This window comes from Polypterus senegalus, chromosome 1 (assembly GCF_016835505.1).
Source record: "Polypterus senegalus isolate Bchr_013 chromosome 1, ASM1683550v1, whole genome shotgun sequence".
In the NCBI taxonomy this organism is placed as follows: Eukaryota; Metazoa; Chordata; class Cladistia; order Polypteriformes; family Polypteridae; genus Polypterus; species Polypterus senegalus.
Window position 1 is genome coordinate 25164328 of NC_053154.1, and position 19955 is coordinate 25184282.

The 19955-nt window shown below is 39.2% G+C and overlaps 1 protein-coding gene across 2 annotated transcripts in view; it reads left to right on the plus strand.

The window, feature by feature from the left end:
• Positions 1-19955, plus strand: part of syt12 (synaptotagmin XII) — a 392188-nt gene that overhangs the window by 224080 nt on the left and 148153 nt on the right. For both annotated transcript variants that reach the window (XM_039744803.1, XM_039744812.1), the window contains exon 2: positions 6564-6625. In XM_039744803.1, the coding sequence (XP_039600737.1) occupies positions 6580-6625 (46 nt within the window). In that variant the 5' untranslated portion in view covers positions 6564-6579. The remainder of the gene's footprint in view (positions 1-6563; positions 6626-19955) is intronic.

Consider the following 19955-nt stretch of genomic DNA (forward strand, 5'->3'; position numbering starts at 1 on the left):
TCATGTAAATTTTAGTGTGGGCAACACATGGAATCATTATAAACTGGAGATAATGTATCTGTGAGGTTTGGCTTTCGTAACACAGGATACTTCATTCATATGTAGATGGCCTTTTGTTTTCCTTGCTTGAATTAATACAAATTAAGACATGGGGAGGAGTGAGATGCTGATGCATTGCTACTCTTATGCTTGCACTCAAACAGCTAGGACAACTTCATAAAATAGAAAGAACTTGCTAATGCAGACATTTCCGTGTGCACCCAGCTGGAGTTGCAGACAGAGGATCACCCACCACCACACAAGCAGCTCGTGAAAGTGAATTCCCACCCACGCATGCAATCTGCCAGTGTTTCATTAACTTGTACTGGAGATCTGTTTGCTGTCAGTAGTGACTACTAGAGGTAAAAAAAGAGGAAAGTGTAAAAAAATATACATGTGGGTGTACCTATTGTCAAGGTAAAATTAAAACAGTAAACTAATTTGAATTGAAGTGGCACAGAACGTTCCTCTGTTTAAAGATGGATATGTTTTCAAGTTCACCAATGTTTTTCAATGGGAGAGGCTGAAATTTTAAAATTGCTTACAGTGTGATCTGTTTCAGAAATCTCAATGAAAATTGAAATTCCTTGACAAATTTTCTTAAAGAATAAGTGTGCCAGAGTTCAATAAAATTGGTCCACGGGGGCCGAACTGTTTCATGTAGACAGGCATGGCTATCGTAATAAATGCTTTGTTCATTACATATGAGCGCACCTAAAAGGAAGGGCCGTGGCTAGAAAGGGGAGGACATGTTTTGCAACAACTGTGCCTTGTGTAAGAAAATATGCTGCACACCAGGTTGCAATGCATTTGATTACTATGAATTGCTTTTACTTATGTTTTATTTTTAGTCTGTTTAGTTTATGATGTCATCTCAGTGTCATTCTGGGCTTTGCTCCATGGCTTTAACCATAGCATTGTAATAAGCAAGAAGAAAACAGCATGATGAGTGTATCTATTATACAGTGTATTTTTATCTATCTATCTATTATATAGTGCCTTTCAAATCTAATTATCTAGCTATCTATTATATAGTGCCTTTCAAATCTAATTATCTATCTATCTATCTATTATACAGAAACTTTTATATCTATCTATTATAAAGTGCCTTACTATCTATCTATCTATCTATCTATCTATCTATCTATCTATCTATTTATTATATAGTGCCTTATTATTTATCTATTATCTATCCCCGTAAGAACCCAGGTGCAAAAAAGGCATAAATTAAAGCAATCCCAAGCAAGCAGCGTCCCAAACACACAATCCAAAGGCAAAGTCCAAATCAGAGTTAGAAGTCAACTGTAATGGTGGCTCTAAAGCTAAGGATCTGTCTTGGTATCTGGAAGGCTGCTGGTTCAAGTCCTGTTACTGCCAGAAGGAAATTCTATTGGGTCCTTAACCTAAATATTAGATTAAGGACATAATGGCTGACCCTGTGCTCTGACCTCCAAAGTTCATTCAACAGGACAGTTTATCCTCAGGGAATAACAAAGTATATCTATCTATCTATCTATCATATAGTGCCTTTCACATCTATCTATTATATAGTGCCATTTCTATCTATCTATCTATTATATAGTGCCTTACATTATCTATCTATTTATCTATTATATAGTGCCATTTCTATCTATCTATCTATCTATCTATCTATCTATCTATCTATCTATCTATCTATCTATCTATCTATCTATCTATCTATCTATCTATCTATCTATCTATCTATCTATTATATAGTGCCATTTCTATCTATCTATCTATTATATAGTGCCTTTCACATCTATCTATCTATCTATCTATCTATCTATCTATCTATCTATCTATCTATCTATCTATCTATCTATCTATCTATCTATCTATCTATCTATCCATTATATAGAACCTTTCATATCTATCTATCACCAGATCAGGTTCAGGACTCTTGCGTTGAGCAGTGCTTGCTTTTCACGCCATGAGCTGGTTGCCTTTCTTTAGTAAGAACTGTATGGCATTCCTCCTGCTGATGTTGCTGAGGTGTCTTGGTGTTTATGGAGGACCATCTCTTTATTAAATGACTTCCTATCAGGGTTTATGTCTTCTTGCATGTAAATGTGAAATTGGCATTTGCTGCATCTGAAAAGGAAGAGACAAATATTTTAGCATTTATTTGTAATCAGAACAAGCAGTGCACAGGGAATAAGACACTTCAGTTTGGCGAAGCGTTTTCACCAGCAAATGTAAGTGGAAGTGTCATTTAATTACAATCAATCTTTGCTGCCTCTTTACTGCACTTAGAAGCAGCCAATAAGCTTAATTAGAATTTGATTTTGCTTTGTTATGCAGCATGATTTCAGTCAGTTTTGTGAAATTGCAGTTTCTTTTAACATTCAATAACAACAAATGATACAGAGAACAAACAATATATCAAATCCAACTCCCATGATAGGCTAACCATATTATAAACATTTTTTTATTATAGTGGATGGTGAGACTAAACAGAATGTCCTGTATGGTGTGCGATAGGAGGAGGAGGACGAGGATACCTTTCCCACTGCAGTTGGTGCTTTCATTCCAAACTACTACAGAATTCCCAGGCCTCCTCCAAGTATTCAGTTCCTGTAGTAAACAGATTGAGACAAACACTGTCCATTTATATAGTGCCTTTTACAGTACCGTATACATATTCAAAAACTCTCAAAAGCAAACAGAAATACAAAGCCAAGCATGGCCAGAAATTAAATTGGAATACAAAATGATTCATACCCAAATGCTGACTCAGTTTCAATGACTGCAGGGTTGAACACATTACTAAAGTGTGCACCACATACTGAGCAAATTACTAGGAACGCCTGCACACCTATCTGTTTATCCATGTAACTGGCTAATAATCAACCAATCATGTGGAAGCAGCACAGTGCATAAAGACTGGCAGACACAGGTCAGGAGCTTCAGTTGATGTTCACAACAGACACCAGAAAGGGGACAAAATGTGATCTCATTAATTTTGACCGTGGCATGATTGTTGGTGCCAGATGGGTTGTTTGGAGATTTTCTATAACTGTTGATCTCCAGGGGTTTTCATACACAACAGTATGTAGAGTTTACTGGAGTAAAAAACAAAAAAAAATATCCAGGGAGCAGAGCATAACTTGATAAAAATAGCTTGCTGATGAGAGACATCAGACAAGATTGGCGTGACTGCTTCAAGCTGACTGAAAGGTTATGGTAACTTAGGCAGCCACCTTGTATGTCTGTGGTGAGCAGAAAAGCATCCCAGAATGCACAACATGAAGGACCTTGAGGTGGATGGACTACAACAGCAGAAGACCATGTCAGGTTCTGTTTCCGTTAGCAAAGCACACAAAGCTGAGACTGCAGTGGGTACAGGCTCACCAAAACCAGACAACTGAAAACTGGAAAAACATAGTCTGGTCTGAAGAATATTGGTGTCTGTGGAGGCTCACAGACCATAGGGTCAGACTTTGGTGCCAATAGTATAAATCCATGACCCCAACCTGCCTCGTGTCAACAGTCCAGGCTGGTGGTGGTGTTTAATGGTATGGGGAATGTCTTCTAGACACATTTTGGGCCCAGTAATACCATCATGTGAATGCCACAGCCATACCAATAACAGTTTGAGTATTGTGGCTGAGCATGTATGTCATTTTATGGCCACAATTAACCCATCTTCTAACAGCATGTCACAATAGTTTCTTGAACATGACAATAAATTGTTCTGTGGCCTTCCCAGTCATCAGACTTGAATCCAGTAGGAGACCTTTGGGATGTGGTAGAACAGGATGAATGTGCAGCTGACATATCTGCAGAAACAGTGTAACGCAATCATGTCAGCATAGTACAGAATCTCAAAGGAATGTTTCCAACATCTTGTGGAATCCACGTCACAAAGAATCGAGCAGGAGGCCATTTTGAGCAAATCATTCAAGTTGCTCTTTCCCCCAAACCTGAAGAAAAAAAGAAAAAATTGCGTTCCTTCTACAAAGTGCCTTGACATCTTGTTCATTATGGAGAATCCATCCATCCATCTGATTTCAAATCAGTTTTGTCAGCTTTGGAGTTGAAGCAACTTCTGTCCAAATAGGAGCCAAATCTACCAGGGGTGCAAGTCCGATATGTACACACCATTAGCAGACCAATATGGAGAGCCGACATTGTGAGTTTGGGAGTTTGGAAGAAAAAGTGAAGAAGCCTTGAGAAAGAAATCTGTGAAGACAAGAGGAGAACATAAGAACAGCAGTGCTAAAAAGTCAAAATGTAAAAGGGCTACCTGCAATAAAACCTTTTAATTTAATAGATTTACCTTGCATTTGAGTTTCAATTCCATTTTTTTGTGCTGCATTATTTGATATTCATGCTTTCTTCTTATATAGCTCTAGAATGGTGATCATCATGGAAAGGAGCTATAAAATGTATTTTGTACTGTTGTGCAATCTAATGTCTGCTCTTCTGTTACTGTGTGTTTTATTCCCATTTCAATCCTGAGAAGGTGGTCACCAAGGAAGGAGATATATAAAATTAAACGTTTTCTTCAAAATGCTGAACTTGGATTTCAACTGTTCTTAAGAGTTACTCAGCAGTTAGTGATTCTGCCTTGAAGTTCTACAGTCCAAACTCAGGCATGGCATGGCCATATGAGATAAAGCTCCTATAAAAAATATTCACCCCCTTGGAAATTTTTACATTTTATTTTTCTAACACATTGAATCACAAAAGATTTCAACAGAAAAACTCTCCCATTTAGGTCTTTGCAGTCTGAAGCCTCACTGTAGGTGTTAGGGTCTGGCTGCCTGGGGTGAAGGGACATCTGGGCAGGTTGCTGAAGGTCCTGGGGCCTCATATATAAATAGTGCGTTTATAACAAAAATGTTGTGTACGCCGGTTTCCACGCTCACATTGCAATGTATAAAAACTAAACTTGGCGTACAGCCACACACATTCTCACACCAGCTCAAACCATTGCGTACGCACATTTTCGGCTTGGTTTTGCAAACTGGTGGCTCCCAGCATCAAAGCAGTGTTACTGTTCCTGTGTGGTTTCCCTTTCTTTTTTAGATTCACATCCCTTAAATTAACCACATATCTTTTTTTAGTTTAAGGCATCTGATTGTAATCAAGCTGTAACTATATAATGGTGCATGGAAGGGCCAAACTATTCTAAATATCATAGCTGCTTTAGTGTTGTTACTCTCAGTGCACTACTTGGAGTATTTTAACCCAACATATCTGAGTGTGGAATCACAGCTCTACAGCAGCTGATCGGAAAGTTCTATGGCAGATTGTGTCAAGAGCAGAGAGAATTCTCAGGGTACAGCTTCTACCACACGCTGCCTCAGCCATATGCACAGTCTATTTGAACACTCTTCCATTCGGCAAACACTTCAAAGCCTTTCCTGCATGAACCTCGCGGTTCAGAAACAGTTTCATCCCAAAAGCCATAAACGAACTCAATTAGTCCATCAAGTTCTCCTGGTAGAACTGTTTCTACTTATAAGTACAATTGCCTCACTTCACTATAAACTTGCGATACAGTTACTGTATAATATTGCACAACCTGAGCCACTTTAGGAACCATTTCACTATCTACATTATATATATATGTATATCGTACTTACGCTTTCATATTGTATATTTTAAAATTGTTTTTATAGTATTATTATTATTTTAATATTTTATAGGAAAATAAGTTTATGGAGGATTTGCTTATTGAATCTCATCGTACCATATAATAACAATAAAGGAATTCAATTCAATAGCGTGTATTTACAGATGATGATGACTGGCTTCTAAGTCAATTTAGATTTCCAAGTACTATCTCTTGGAGCTCTTGATATAATTTCAAGGATGAAATGCAGTAAAGTATGCATATTGCATTATACAGATACATTTTTAAATTCATTTAAATAATGTATACTGTTGATAATTAAATGTGAGGGTGCAGTGGACAGCGGTTACAATGAGCTGGCACCCCATTCAGGGATTGTTCCTGCCTTTATGTCACTTGATCAGCTTCCTTTTGTTGTTTATACCACTGCTTAAACCAACAAATATTACATTTTTCTTTGCCCCCACGTGGTACTTGTTGAAATTTTTCTTTTTCTTCCGTGCTTTTGCCATTGCCTTTTCACAGAACGCTGAGCTTAAGGGCTATTTATATTGATTTGCATATTCAAAAAGGCATAATTGTGGGAGGAGTTGGGGTGGGGTGGCAGGCAAGTTCACATGTGTTACATTTCACGCTGACCGGGATTTAGGTATCAGAAGAACGTGGAAGCTGGTGTACACACAGATTTATGGATCTGTATTTTTTGTGCATACGCACATTTCTGTTTTTGTTCATATGCCATGTTTTAGTGTTAATTCTATGCATGGCATTATGCATGAGGCCCTGATATGTACAATTTGTAAGAAACCTCATGCCCATTTTTGCTTGGTTTCTGTTGTCATTACCAAACATTCCCCTGAAGAGGAAAAAAGCTTGAGAATGCTATGTTATAATAATATTAATAATAATTGTTTTTCTTTAGGAAAAATCATTCAAGAATGTCTTCTGTGGCTGGACAAGACATCTCAAATTACCACACAAGCGGTGAGTACCATGTGAATCGCCCTTCCACCCATTCATTTTCATGAGTCACGATTTGTTTTTATCCAACTCAAGTTTGCAAGAAGGTGGAGACTGAATTGACATGGAAGGAGTGCTGTTCCATTCAGTTAATGAGTGTATTTACATGCACACATAAAACCCAGAAAAAGGCATAAAACGTGGTTTCTTAAAAATCCACAATTGCATAAATAAATTACAAAGGAGTGGCAAAATGTGCTGATGTCAATAAAATGCCCAAATAAAAGGAGATAAATGTCACCTTGAGCTGCTGTGATTCCAAAAACAAGTATGGAGCCTGTGACTTGTGAGTGCTGTGGGGAGTGTTATTTTTAAAAGTAATTTAGTTACTGTGGCCCATAGGGGGCGCATCAGCTCCCCAGACCCGATACAAACAGGCACAAGCACAAGTCTCTGCAGCACACAAAGCTTTTATTTCAGTGGGAAATGCTTTTTATTCATTTCCCACTAGCACCCAAGTATATTACTCCCAAGCACAACAGTACACTCCTTTTCTTTCTCTGTCTTGTCTCTCTTTCACCCTCGCTCTCTAAGTGTCTTCTGCCGTCACTCCTCCTCCAGCAAGCTTCATCATCCACCTTCCAATGCTGGTTCCTGGAGCAGTGGCAGAGGACACCTTTAATCCTGCACCCAGGAGCACTTCTGGTGGGCCGTTAGCATGGTCCAGAAGCACTTCTGGGTGAGGTGGAAGCCCAACAAAGTAGGGTTCTGCAATTCCTGCAGCATCCATGGAGCCCAACAGGGCAGTGCCAAGCTCCAACTCCCATGGAGCTCCTGTGTAAATCCGTGGCACCACTGCTATCCTGGGGGCTGCCATCTAGTGATCTGGGAAAGATAATGCCCTATGCAAGTCCTCTCCCCCGGCCCTTGCATTAAACCAGAATACTGGCCAGGTAAGGGCCCCAACCATCCACCACATCACATTACTCATTACTTATCAAGAATACAACTAAATAAATAAGTTACTTGTTATAAAATGTAATGTGTTACAAACAGCATGTTACATTTCTGTTGCATTTTTTTCTTTTGTATTAAAAAAACACGCTTATTTGCTGGGTCAACATTTGTTATTAAATCCTAAGCCCCTTTATTAAACTTACTAGAAATGCAGCGAAATTTTGTTGTGTTTTATACATTTGTTTAGTTCCTTCATATGTTGTAAAGTGAAAAACATCCCCAACTTGAGCCACCAATGAATCACAGTGTGATAACTGGTCGCTGCATCACCTGATCACACTGTTTCAACATATTTATAGCAAATAGCTGGACGAAAATGAAACTGGCACTTTATTAATGTTTCTGTTTTCTGATTGAGTGTGCGACTGAGCCCTTCAAAGTTCTGATGTTTTGTTACAAGTGCTTGTCTTACAACTAGTGCTGCTGGGATAATAATAACCCAGGTATTTTTACTTCAGTAGAATAAGTATTGTGTTAGGTTACTCGGTACTCATAAAAAGTAACCGGACTACGTAACACACGTCACTACTCCCAAGATTGTGCTTCTGAGCTTAGCACTGTGCATTCAGCCCGTCAACAAAAATTTTGATATTTCTGAACTATTGAGGCAGATTTATTTCAACCTGGACAAGAAATAATGCAATTCCCAAGTATTTACCTCTGGAAATTGATCTTTGTGGATACTTCAACCATTTCTACCTGTGGCTACAGGAATTGTGTGCAAAGTTAACAGAGTGCAACAGACATGTTCTGACTACAAAATTGTTAACTGTTACCCAGTTAATGATTTACATGGACAAATAACCGAGTTACTAAAGGAGAAATCCACATGTGTTAGCCTGGTTTCTCAAAGACTGATATCCTGGTTTCTCTAAGGGTTTACGTGGCATTTTAGACACTGTGTTTCTGTGAATAACCGGGTTATTAAAATGGATGTAAAAATACTCAGTGTTTATTTTATAGAGCAAATTTACTGTGCTAAAATTCAACAAAAGCCAACCTATAAAGCAAAAAGGCCAATATTCCAAAATTTGACTTCTGGGGACAGTAAAAAATGGATGCATATGACAAGCTGAAGTCTTAAATATACCTCTCAGGTAAATGCAGTTCTAATTACTGCAGTGCCATAAATACTTCTCAGGGGTTTTAGTTTACTTTCTATGATTGTTGTGCTTTTGCTGTTAATTAACATGCCATTATTTTGGATAATTTTCTAATGGGCACCTAATATTGGGATGGACTATAATGGACTATAAATAATTAAGTGCTGTTTACTTTCTTTATGGTATGAATGTATTGATGCCCTGTGGTGGGCTGGCACCCTGCCTGGGGTTTGTTTCCTGCCTTGCGCCCTGTATTAGCTGGGATTGGCTCCAGCAGACCCCTATGACCCTGTAGTTAGGATGTAGATAGATGGATGGATGAATGTACTGATTAGACACATACTACAATAGTGATAAAAACATGTACTAGAAATACATACTTCATCTAGCAATTACTCCATTATAAAATTTGCTGAGCTGCTTGGCTTGCCACATGACCAACTAGAAGTGGTTAACAGGGGTGTCTGAGGTCTGCATGTGCCATAGGTGTAAATACACGAGGTATGCCCTGTGAGACTGTTGTCATGGATAAACCATTGATTAATGGAGGATTGGAGAAGAAAGGTGGGATCTAGATTGAATTGATTGAGGGGCCAGAGTCCACCATGTGTTGGCCATCTTCAATACGCCATTGAACCCTAAATTCCACCGTGAAATGTAAAAAAGACATAAATACCAGGGTAAATCGTCAGTCTGGGGCCTACCCCACCCTTTGCAACAGGACGTACTGCCAGAAACAGTGAGCAGCTCAATGTCTAATTCAAGAAGACCTTCCACTTGAGAAGTAGGCAAATTGGGTGTCTAGCTTTTGGCAAGAAGCGTTGTTTTCCATCCAGGTCCTGCTGATGGGTTAAAGCCCTTCTATGAGGGGCCCTGTCCAGCTCTTCTAGAGTAACTGCCTGTCTTCTGAAATCTCCTCCATGCTCTTGAGACTGTGCTGGGAGACACAGCTTACCTTCTGGCAATGGCACATATTGATGGAGAAGTTGGACTACCTGTGCCACCTCTGTATTGTCCAGGTGTGGCCTCATGCTACCAGTAGTGACAATGACCATAGTCAAATGCAAAACTGGTGAAAAAACAGAGGAGGAGGGAACATGCCAGTTAAACTATTCATTCCTATTTTGGGGGTCGTCTCATTGTTGCCCCTCTAGTGCACCTGTTGGTCATTTCATGAACACCAAAGCAGCTGAAACTGATTAACAAGCCCCTCTGCTACTTAACTGACCAGATCAATAGCCCAGAAGGTTCATTGACTTGATGCTATCCTCTGATTAAAAAGTGTTCCTTTCATTTTTTTGAGCAGTATATACTTGTTTTGTGAAAGTCGGCCTGACATATTGGGCCTGAGACTAACAAAGCTAAATAAGCTCATAAGGATTTGTTGTTTTCATGTCCCGTAGATGCAACACTTGGGCCCCCTAAGCCTTGGTACACTGTTGAAGCCTACAGCCACTTCATCAGGCTTCTCACTATTGATCTGGTAAAACTGAATCCACATTTTAAACCATTGGTTTAACACTTAGTTAACCAGATAAAATCTTAATTGTAGTGTCACTGGCCCAGTGCTGGCCATGACGCTAAAGGACGGGTCGCGAGGGATTTCTACACTTCTATACCATCATGCCATCTCTTTTGTATACACTGGATTCAGAAAGTAGTCAGATTCTTTTACTTTCTGCACACTGTATTGTGCTACAGATTTAATTTTAAACAAATATATTTCCCATCAATCTACACACCATAACCCATAATGACATTAGACCTCAAGAAGAAATTGATATTCCCAGACAGCTCTGTGAGTCACAAAGAATCAGTGTGATATTTGACAGGTCCGTATTGCAAGAAGATTTTTATTACTTTAATTAATACCAGCCATGGTGCCTGTCAAAGACAGGTGATGGAATAATTTAAAAATACTTTTTTATCTCTTGTCCTATGTGGATTTTCAGCGCCTTTCCACTGCATTTGCTCTGAATGTCTGGTACTCCCTCTGTAACGCTTTCCTGTAAAACCAGTTTCTGAGACTCTGTCTTTATTACGTGCCTCCTGTCCGGTTTTATACTTTTAGTCTGTAAAGGCGACTCTCAACATGCATCTGACGCCTTTACTCCTCCTTGTGTGTCTCACACTCGCACTTCCTCTTTCAAGGACATCACTAAAGCCAAACTGACCAATCACATCCAAGTCAAACTGACCAATCAGAATGCTCTGTCAGACTGGACATGCAGACCATAGTGTTTTATTATATGGTAGATATGCTACAGCATTTTTTGAAAATTAATGAATATAATGGACATGGTGGGAATAGTATGGAGGGGAAAAAAAAGGAAAGTCCTGAGTTGAACTGCCATTCCTGGAGAATTTCTGTTAAAGATGGCAGTTGTGTTGATGGTAAAATCCCCCAAAGTCAAGCCTGTGAAGTTTTCACGCTCTGGGCTTGTCATGGTGGAGAGGAGCAGCATGGCACTTCAGTTTCCCAATGACAATTTCGACAAGTTCAGGCCTGAAACGTTTTAATTAAGACTGTCCTAGTATATTTTGGCTGAAATAGAAAAATCATTATTTCAAGTAGGCCAGTCATTTATTTGTTCAGTTTCCAATTCCTATTATTTCCAGACTTGTCATAGAAATCGCCATCATTTTCTGTGTTTCACAACCAGCAAAATGGTTCAGGATGGATTCGAAGATAGCCACATTTCAAACAGAATGTCAAATCTAGCCACAATGTACCTCATTAATGGAACATTCAATTCAAAAGAAGATTAAGTAAAAATGTGCCACTGGGGCAATAACACAAGGGTGTACAACAGGGGCTCTCAATTTCGGTCCTGAGGTGGCTGCAGGTTTTTATTTCCAATCTAAATTAATTAGAAGTTAATTATTGCTCACGTAACATTTTTTAGTTGCTTCCGAGATTGCTTCTGTCAGTTGTCGACAGCTGCGTTTTCTGCTTTTTATCGCTTCCCGTCTTCTTTACTAGCTGATAATTAAATATGAGATGCAAAAGACAAAGCAATTAGCAGCTCAAAACCATAAATTGCTTGCTTTTACATCTCTGCATGTGTTCAACTTGGAATAGAAGAACAGCAAAGAAGTGGGAATTACTAATCTGCCCCTAGCCACAAATCATTTGCATGATAGCCGGGAAAAAGAAAAATACAATATAAGAAGACCATCAAGCTAACTAATACAGTAAGTTGTGTTAAACTCGACAGCCCCCTTTGTTAAAGTTTTGCCTCCTGAAAAACCTGTGGTGATTATGATAAGCAGCTTCAAGCTGAACACAAATATATTTTCGATTGATTGTATCATGTAGAAATTTGGAAAAACAAGAATTTCACTTTAAATGAATTTAGAGTGTTTAACCGCTTAATGATGCTGACACATTGCATTAGTTCAATGAGCTCAAAATGTTTTAGTGCTGAAATTCTTTTGAAACTATAGAAATCTTTTGTACACAGTATCTGATGTTTCTCCTTTCTGGCTCCAACGATAGTTGGCCAACATCGATAGATTCTACTTGTCCTGATACCGCTTTTCCATCGGTAGAACTCTTTGTCATTAACTGCATCAAAATTAGCAATGAAGAAGTCCAAGTGTAGATCAAGAAAATTAATTTTTGACATGTTGCATGTTATAGTTGTCTACGTTGTCAACCAGCTGGATACTATTTGGTGCTCTTTAGTGGTCAAGAAAATTCCCAATGATGTCTCTAAATGCCTACCATGCAATTTCTGCCAGCCCCACTAGCAAATTATCAAACTGCTTCTCATTGGTGATGTATGAGATCTGTGCAACAAGAAAGATGTCTTCCTTAATCTTGGTGTCAGTTATTGATGGAAGTGTCTGTCTCAAATATCGAAATTCATCTTTTTCCTTGCTTACTACTTTCATGAAATTTTGTAGTCTATGTTCTATAGGAAGAGGAGGCAAAAGTATCCTTGTGGGATCAACATGTGGTGTATGTGCCATACTTTTGTACCCTTACTGAGTGACCAGCTCCTTTTAATGTAATGGGGCTCTCCAACATGGCTGTCACATTCACAGTACTTGGTATATCTGAATATACTTTTAGTTCAGCACAGATGTTCTTGTTGATGTACTCTATACTGCCATCAAGTAGGGGAGCGACACAGCCCAGAGATGCGAAAAGTTGGGATGCCAGCGATGAAACCGTCATGTATTAAACCCAAAGAAAGCAACCTTGGAAGATGAGATTTAATTCCAACCTTCGGTCAGCTCAGTCCAGCAGCAGACTGTCATGATCAGAGCTTATGGCCTTTTTCTCAAGTAACCGCCATTTTGGGTAACCATCACTAGGGTTGTATCACGTGTTTCTAGAGGCGTGGTCTTCTGAGATTGTTTCCTTGAGTTCATCAGAATGACTGGATAAAAGGCCAGTGGTTACACTAAGTTAAATCCTTTAAAACTCTTGTAGAAATTCTTTGTGTTTGATTTTTGCCTCTCGTCTAGTTTTCTACTTCTTGCCTGATTTTGATCTGTGATTTTACCTCTTGCTTGGGTTTCAATCCCTTGATTTATTTATTTTTTATTTGTTTTGTTTTGCTTTTTGCACACATTGACAAGTCAGAACACAGACACCATCTCTTCAGCTTTATAGCACTCTAACTGGAATGGGTGGAGTCAATTGCCTTCCTGGGGCATCTTCACAGAGCTATGGATGGAAGGGAGACAACACACTTAGTGACAGCTCCCCCTCTTGTCCCGGAGTGGTATGACATACATCTGATGAGTCTGGAAGGTGCTCCTGTGACGTACATGTGTGACAACATGCATACTTATAACATTAGAGGAAATCACAAAATTCGGCGATTGCAGTAGAATTGTATGCAATAGGAAAATTTAAAGGCGATTTTTGTGATTAGCTGCATAATCCTAAACCCATTATTACACCAAAATGTGTTTAGGAAGCAAAGGCATCATTACCCAGTGTATTTAGCCACCAATGAGCTTTATCAGAACTTCAAAGGGGTCAGAGATGATGATGAAGTTCCCCTGATAGGACAGAGGATCTGCTTCCTTGAAACTATAGATTTAGGCTTTTACAACTCAATTATGTAGAGCACAGAGCAAGCAGATTGAAAAAAATGAAGAAACGAATAAAGCCATAATTGCATATAAGGCGCCAGACTCTGTACTTCAGGGAGCTTTGCCCTTCTTCTTTATCTGTCTGATAGATACAATCAGCACCGTTCAGGAAGGAGAACACGTCTTTACGAGCTTTTCTTTTCCTCTGCTGGTACATCGAGCCAAGATAAGAGCTTGTCACTTTTAGTAGGCCCTGGCTTTATGATAGAACCCTTTTTTATGGCCATGTACCCTCATCAAAATTAGATATACTGGCATGAATATTTCATATCATGTCACCTTTCTAGAATGCACAGCATTACACCCTGATTTGGTGGCAGCCTTTTTTTTTTACTTCTGTCTTGTTTTCCCTCTTTAACAGGCAAAACTGTGGCTAGCAGTGGAATACAAATAAACGTTAATTGAGAATCATTGCGCGCATCGTTTATGAAATGATGACAAGGCCCCAGCTTCTTCAGTAAAAGCTGTTACACTTTGAAAAATATGCTGAATTGAAGGAGTGTAAATATTTAACTAGGAGTCTTGGAGCAATGTCCATTTGCCTGTAACAGTTACCTTGATATTACTGAGCTGATGCTCTTGTGCGAAACATTGACTAGTGAACAGCACAGTAGTTTCCAGTTCATGCAGGGTCAAACACGGAGTCACTGGTGGCTTTGAACTGGCATGGCACAGTTTATGATTCACTGTCTAAGCCACTAGGGGGCAACACTGCCTTCCTTTAACTCAGTGTTTCTCAAATTCGGTCCTGGGGACCCCCTGTGGCTGCAGGTTTTTGTTTCAACCAGATTCCTAATCAGTGACAACACCAGATAACACTGAGCTCATTTAATTAGCTGGTATTTTTTTTTTATTCGACATTCAGATAAGCATAGCAGCATGATTTTTACATTTATAAGACATTTATACTAAATATTTCTGCCTTTGCTATAGATTTAAATGCTTAACTTTCTTTTGTTGATTTCATTATACTTTGCCCTTTCTCTGTGCAGTTTTTCCCCTTTCATTGTACCTTAATAATGACAATTTAAAATGAGCAGAGCAGACACCCTGGCAAACAACACTGAATAATCAAAGGCTGCAACTACTTTAGCATCAGACCCACTAATTAGTAAATCATGGATTAATTAAATAATTAGAACACCTTGAAAAGAAGAATGAATGTTAAAAAAAAAAAAAAATTATTCCTATATAACTGCTTGGTACATTTTAATATTTTTTTTTTAGCAAACTTAGTTTTCTAATTAATATATTGTTCCCTAAACACAGGACTTGGGAAATATCAGTTCGCTTAAATAGCCCAAGAGTTCAATTAAAAACAGAAGCTGGTTGGAGCAAAAACCTGCAGCCACAGGGGGTCCCCAGGACCCAATTTGAGAAACACTGCTTTTACTGGTCACCATTCATACATTCCTTTAAGATCCAGATGTTTTATTCCTGGGTGGGAGCTGCAGCAGAGTCTGGGGACATCGAGTGCAGGGCAGGAAATAGACGTGAATGGGATGCTTGTCTATCACAGAGACCATTCACATCTGAGTGAATTGTTAATGAGGCTACCTGTGTTGGTCAAAATATATTCATTTTCCACATTCAAATACAGGTAGATGCCGACTTACGGCCACTTTCGCTTCTGACGGACTGGATGAAAATTGATCTGGATATGAGACAGACCGGTATATGTATTTAGACCTGACCATGTGAATAGTACTGTATAATAAGTTCCTTAAGTCATATTGTTTGTATTATCCATCCATCCATTCATCTATTATCCAACCCGCTGTATCCTAACTACAGGGTCATGGAGCCAATCCCAGCAAACACAGGGTGCAAGGCAGGAAACAAACCCCGGGCAGGGTGCCAGCCTACCGCAGGGCACACATACCAAGCACACACTAGGGACAATTTAGGATCGCCAGTGCACCCAACCTGCATGCCTTTGGACTGTGGGAGGAAACTGGAGCACCCGGAGGAAACCCACGCAGACACGGGAACAACATGCAAACTCCACGCAGGGAGGACTCGGGAAGCAAACTCGGGTCTCCTAACTGCGAGGCATTGTTTGTTTTATATCTTTTTAAATCAGCATTCTTAGCACAGTATGTAGATCTTCTATCTGTTTTGTGCAATCTATTTTTTTTATTTTATGATTTAGTTTGTTATTACTGTTGCTCGCATGGGTGCAGAATCTTTAACAGCTTCACAGATCCTTTCTTTTTCTGTGTTACGTTACGTCATCAGTGTTCACCTCTCCCAGAGTTCATTGTGTTAACTGTGAAAGGAGGAATTGTACCGGCAGAGTCCGAGCTGTTGTATGTTTTCTGTTTAAACATTTCAGACTGTTAATAATAAATATTAACAGAGAAAGGAGTTCAGTGTGGTTGCATTACCCCTCCATGACGGTTCTTACAAAGCGACACATCATGAGTTACAATGCAGAAGGTTCAGAGGTTAACCAGATTCAAAGCCAGAGAGCGGTAGTACAATGTGTGCGGTGAACACCGGTTACAATGGGATAATTTAAAGTCACATGCAATTGCATTCACTTTCCTCCCGCATTATGCTTGATCACTTTCATATTAGTATCGAGATCAATTGCCTTTTTATCCTGTAATTGTAAGACAGACGTAACTGAGTGTAGCTGAAACTGAGATTGAGATGAATGAGTCACGCCATATAGAGATGGCGAAAACTATCGTTTGCCCGTGAGATGCAATAACGGTCTTAAGATGCATAAGTCGGAAATCAATAACTACCTGTATGCAAAAAATATTCAGACCTCTTCACTTTTTTCATTTTATGTTGCAACCATGTGCTAAAATCCAGAGCCATAGCGTGGGTGGTGTGAATTGTGCACCTGCGCCAGACGCCTATTTTCAAAGGGCGCCTATTGACGACGTAGTTGATTCAGGTTAAAAAGAAGAAAACAAATTAATAAAAACATTAGTATCACTGAAAATTAGTAGAACTTTTGTAGATATTTCCCTTTACTTTTTGTGATTTTGTAAAACAACATTGAAATATGTTTATATTGTCTTTTACAATCACAGGTGAATTATTGGAAATAAAAGTGCAGTTCTAAGTAAAATAACAATGAGAATGACGCACTGCTTGAAAACCGCCATGCCACTAATATGTAAAAGCACAAATGAGCAGTGCATGCCATTATTGTCAGAACCGTGATGCACAACCAGTCATTACGCTCTCATAGTGATCCTCTGTCTCAGGGGTTCCCAAACCTTTGGACGTCAAGTACCACCTGAGGTTAAGTGAGTTTTGTTGCGTACCACCCGCACCTTGTTGAAAGGGAGGGAAAGCTGTAAGGGGGGGAGTTTGGGTCTAAACCGCCGAAATCTGAATACAAGTTAAAGAATTGGAGGAAATTATGCATAAAATGAATGAAAAAATTTGTGCATGTACATAAATTGATAAATTCTGCCCCGAAACTAAATCCTGCCTTTGGCCTGTATGTGACGCAGTTACCGAAGACAAAATGGTATCGGCTTTGTGCTTAGATCTAGTGACTACGATGCCATACAGTGGCAGTGCATGTATAACAACAAACGCGAGTTTCTGTGAGGCAGAGTTACCGAAGACTAAATAGTGTCGGTTTTGTGCTTTCATCTAGTGACCAAAAGCTCAAACAGTGAAGAAGTAGAAGTTGACTTCCGCGAAACAGAATTATGGTAGTATTAAATGAACTAAATACTGATTCGAATAATAGGTTTTATTTAATCAGATGATGAAATTTCACACCACACTAAATTTGGGAATCTACGTATTATTATATTTAAACAGTTTAATTGGTTTTTGCTCACATCAGGCTTGTCATAAAGGGTTTTGCACAGATAAATTAAATTTCAGGGGCCGCGATGCGTATCACAGTTTGGGAACCACTGCTCTATCTAATCGTATCTCTCCAAGGGTGCCAAACTCCAGTCCTGGAGGGCCGCAGTTGTTGCAGGTTTTCATTCTAACCCTTTTCTTAATTAGTGATATGTTTTTGCTGCTAATTAACTTCTTTTGAATTAATTTTAATTGACTAGGTTTCCCTGAATTTCCCATTTTTTTCCTTAAATGGCACCCAAACAGAAGTAAAATGTGAAGTGAGTGAGCCAACAGAAGACCAACCAAGTCAGAGCCTCAAACTCCAACCAATTTCACTCCAACAAGTTTCTTATTGAGGCGCCAATTCTTGTTGTTAATTAAACGCGTTCCTTAATTCCATAGCTTGTTGCTGCTCTCATTGTTCAATAGCAGACATTTGCGAAATTGTGGATTTTCTCTTTTCTAAGAGCTGATCAGCATTCCTGAGACCCTCATCTTTCTTTATTTTCAGATACTGTATGATGGTCACAGTTTGCTGGTCCTGTTTTGGCTCATGTTGTATCTCATGATTGTTTGGCTGCTAATTGAGGGGCCTGTGTCTTCAAGAGCAAGTCAAATAAAATGAATTCAAAAGAAGTTAATTAGCAGAAAAAACAGGTCAGTAATTAAGAAAAGGGTTAGAATGAAAACCTGCAGCCACTGCGGCCCTCCAGGACTGGAGTTTGGCACCCCGCTCTATGCTCTTGGTGTGTTTCTGTTGTTTTTTTTTAAATATTGCAATTTTTGTTAAGGTTAATAAACAATTTTGCTTTGCACCCCTTCCGCCACCACACATAACTATGGACGTTTGATGTGTACAATCTGCATTTATTGACGGATTTTGATGAAACTTGATTTCTGAGTTCCAAATACGGTCCTTTGAAGCTAATTAGATTTTGATTAACCCTGATAGCGTTTGACCGTTACACAGACGAATTTTGTTCTGTCCTGAATCTTTGTTTTTTTATATATTGTATTCATTTTATCAAAGTATTGTAATTTGTTTATGTAAAAAAATAAAATAAAAAAAAAGTTTTGTTTTCTTTGTGAATACAATAAATTTGTTTTAACCATTTTGGTTGAAGAATGGCGCTTATTTTCTCTTTCGGTACCAGGCATTGTTTTGCCATGCTATGGCTCTTCTAAAATCATTTAAATTCAACTTGTCCCTACAAGTAACACTCAATACAATGACAAAGGTGAAAACAGGGTTTTAAAAATTTTGGCAAAATTATTAAAAATGAAAAAGTGAAATATACACAAATATTTGGACACCTTACTCAGTACTTCAGTGAAGCCCATTTTGTCACAGATTATGGTCTGGAGTCTTTTTGGGTTTGACATAACAAGCTTCGCACACCTCGATATGGGACTTTCCTGCTATTCTTTTCTGCAGGCTCAGGCTCTGTCAGGTTGGATGGAGGCCATCATTGGACAGCTGCTTTCAGGTCTCTCCAGAGATGTTCGATTACGTTTAGGTCCAAGTAATAGCTGTGCCATGTCTCTAAGCCACTTCTGTGTTGTCATTGCTTTGTGCCTTAAGCTCATCCATTGTCTGACTGGAAGGTGAACCTTGGGTCCAATCTGAGGTCTACAGTGCTGAGGAGCTGGTTTTCATTAAGGATATCTCTGAACTCTGCTCCATTCATCTTCCCTTAACCCTCACTAGTCTCGCAATCCCTACCACTATCATGCTTCACGGAATGGCAATGTGCAGGTGATGAACACTGCCTGGTTTCTTCGAGATGTGCCGATTAGAAACAAGTCCAAACTGTTCAATGCTGGTTTCATTTGACCGGAGAATCTTGTTTCTCGTGGTTTGTGAGAACTTTAGATGACATGTTTTGTATACTCCCACCTGGCTTTCATGTGTCATCTGGCTAGTCTGTCATAAAGCCTGGTAGAGTGTTGCAGTGATGTTGTCCTCTACAAGTTTCTCTCGTCTCCACAGAGGTTCTCTGGAGTGACCATCAGGTTGGTGGTCACTTCTCTTACCAAGACTCTTCCCCCATGACTGCTAAGTTTGACCAGACTTCCCAAACGTATTCCAGTTAAGAATTATGAAGGCAACTGTGCTTTTGCAAACCTTCAATGCTGCAGAACATTTTTATGTAGCCTTTCTCAGATCCTGAGACACAGTCCTGCCTCTACCTTCTGCAGGCAATTCCTTTAACCTCATGGCTTGTTTTTTGCTCAACTGTGAGACATTCTATGAACAACCTCTCCTAATCATGTCCAAGCAACTGAATTGTGCATAA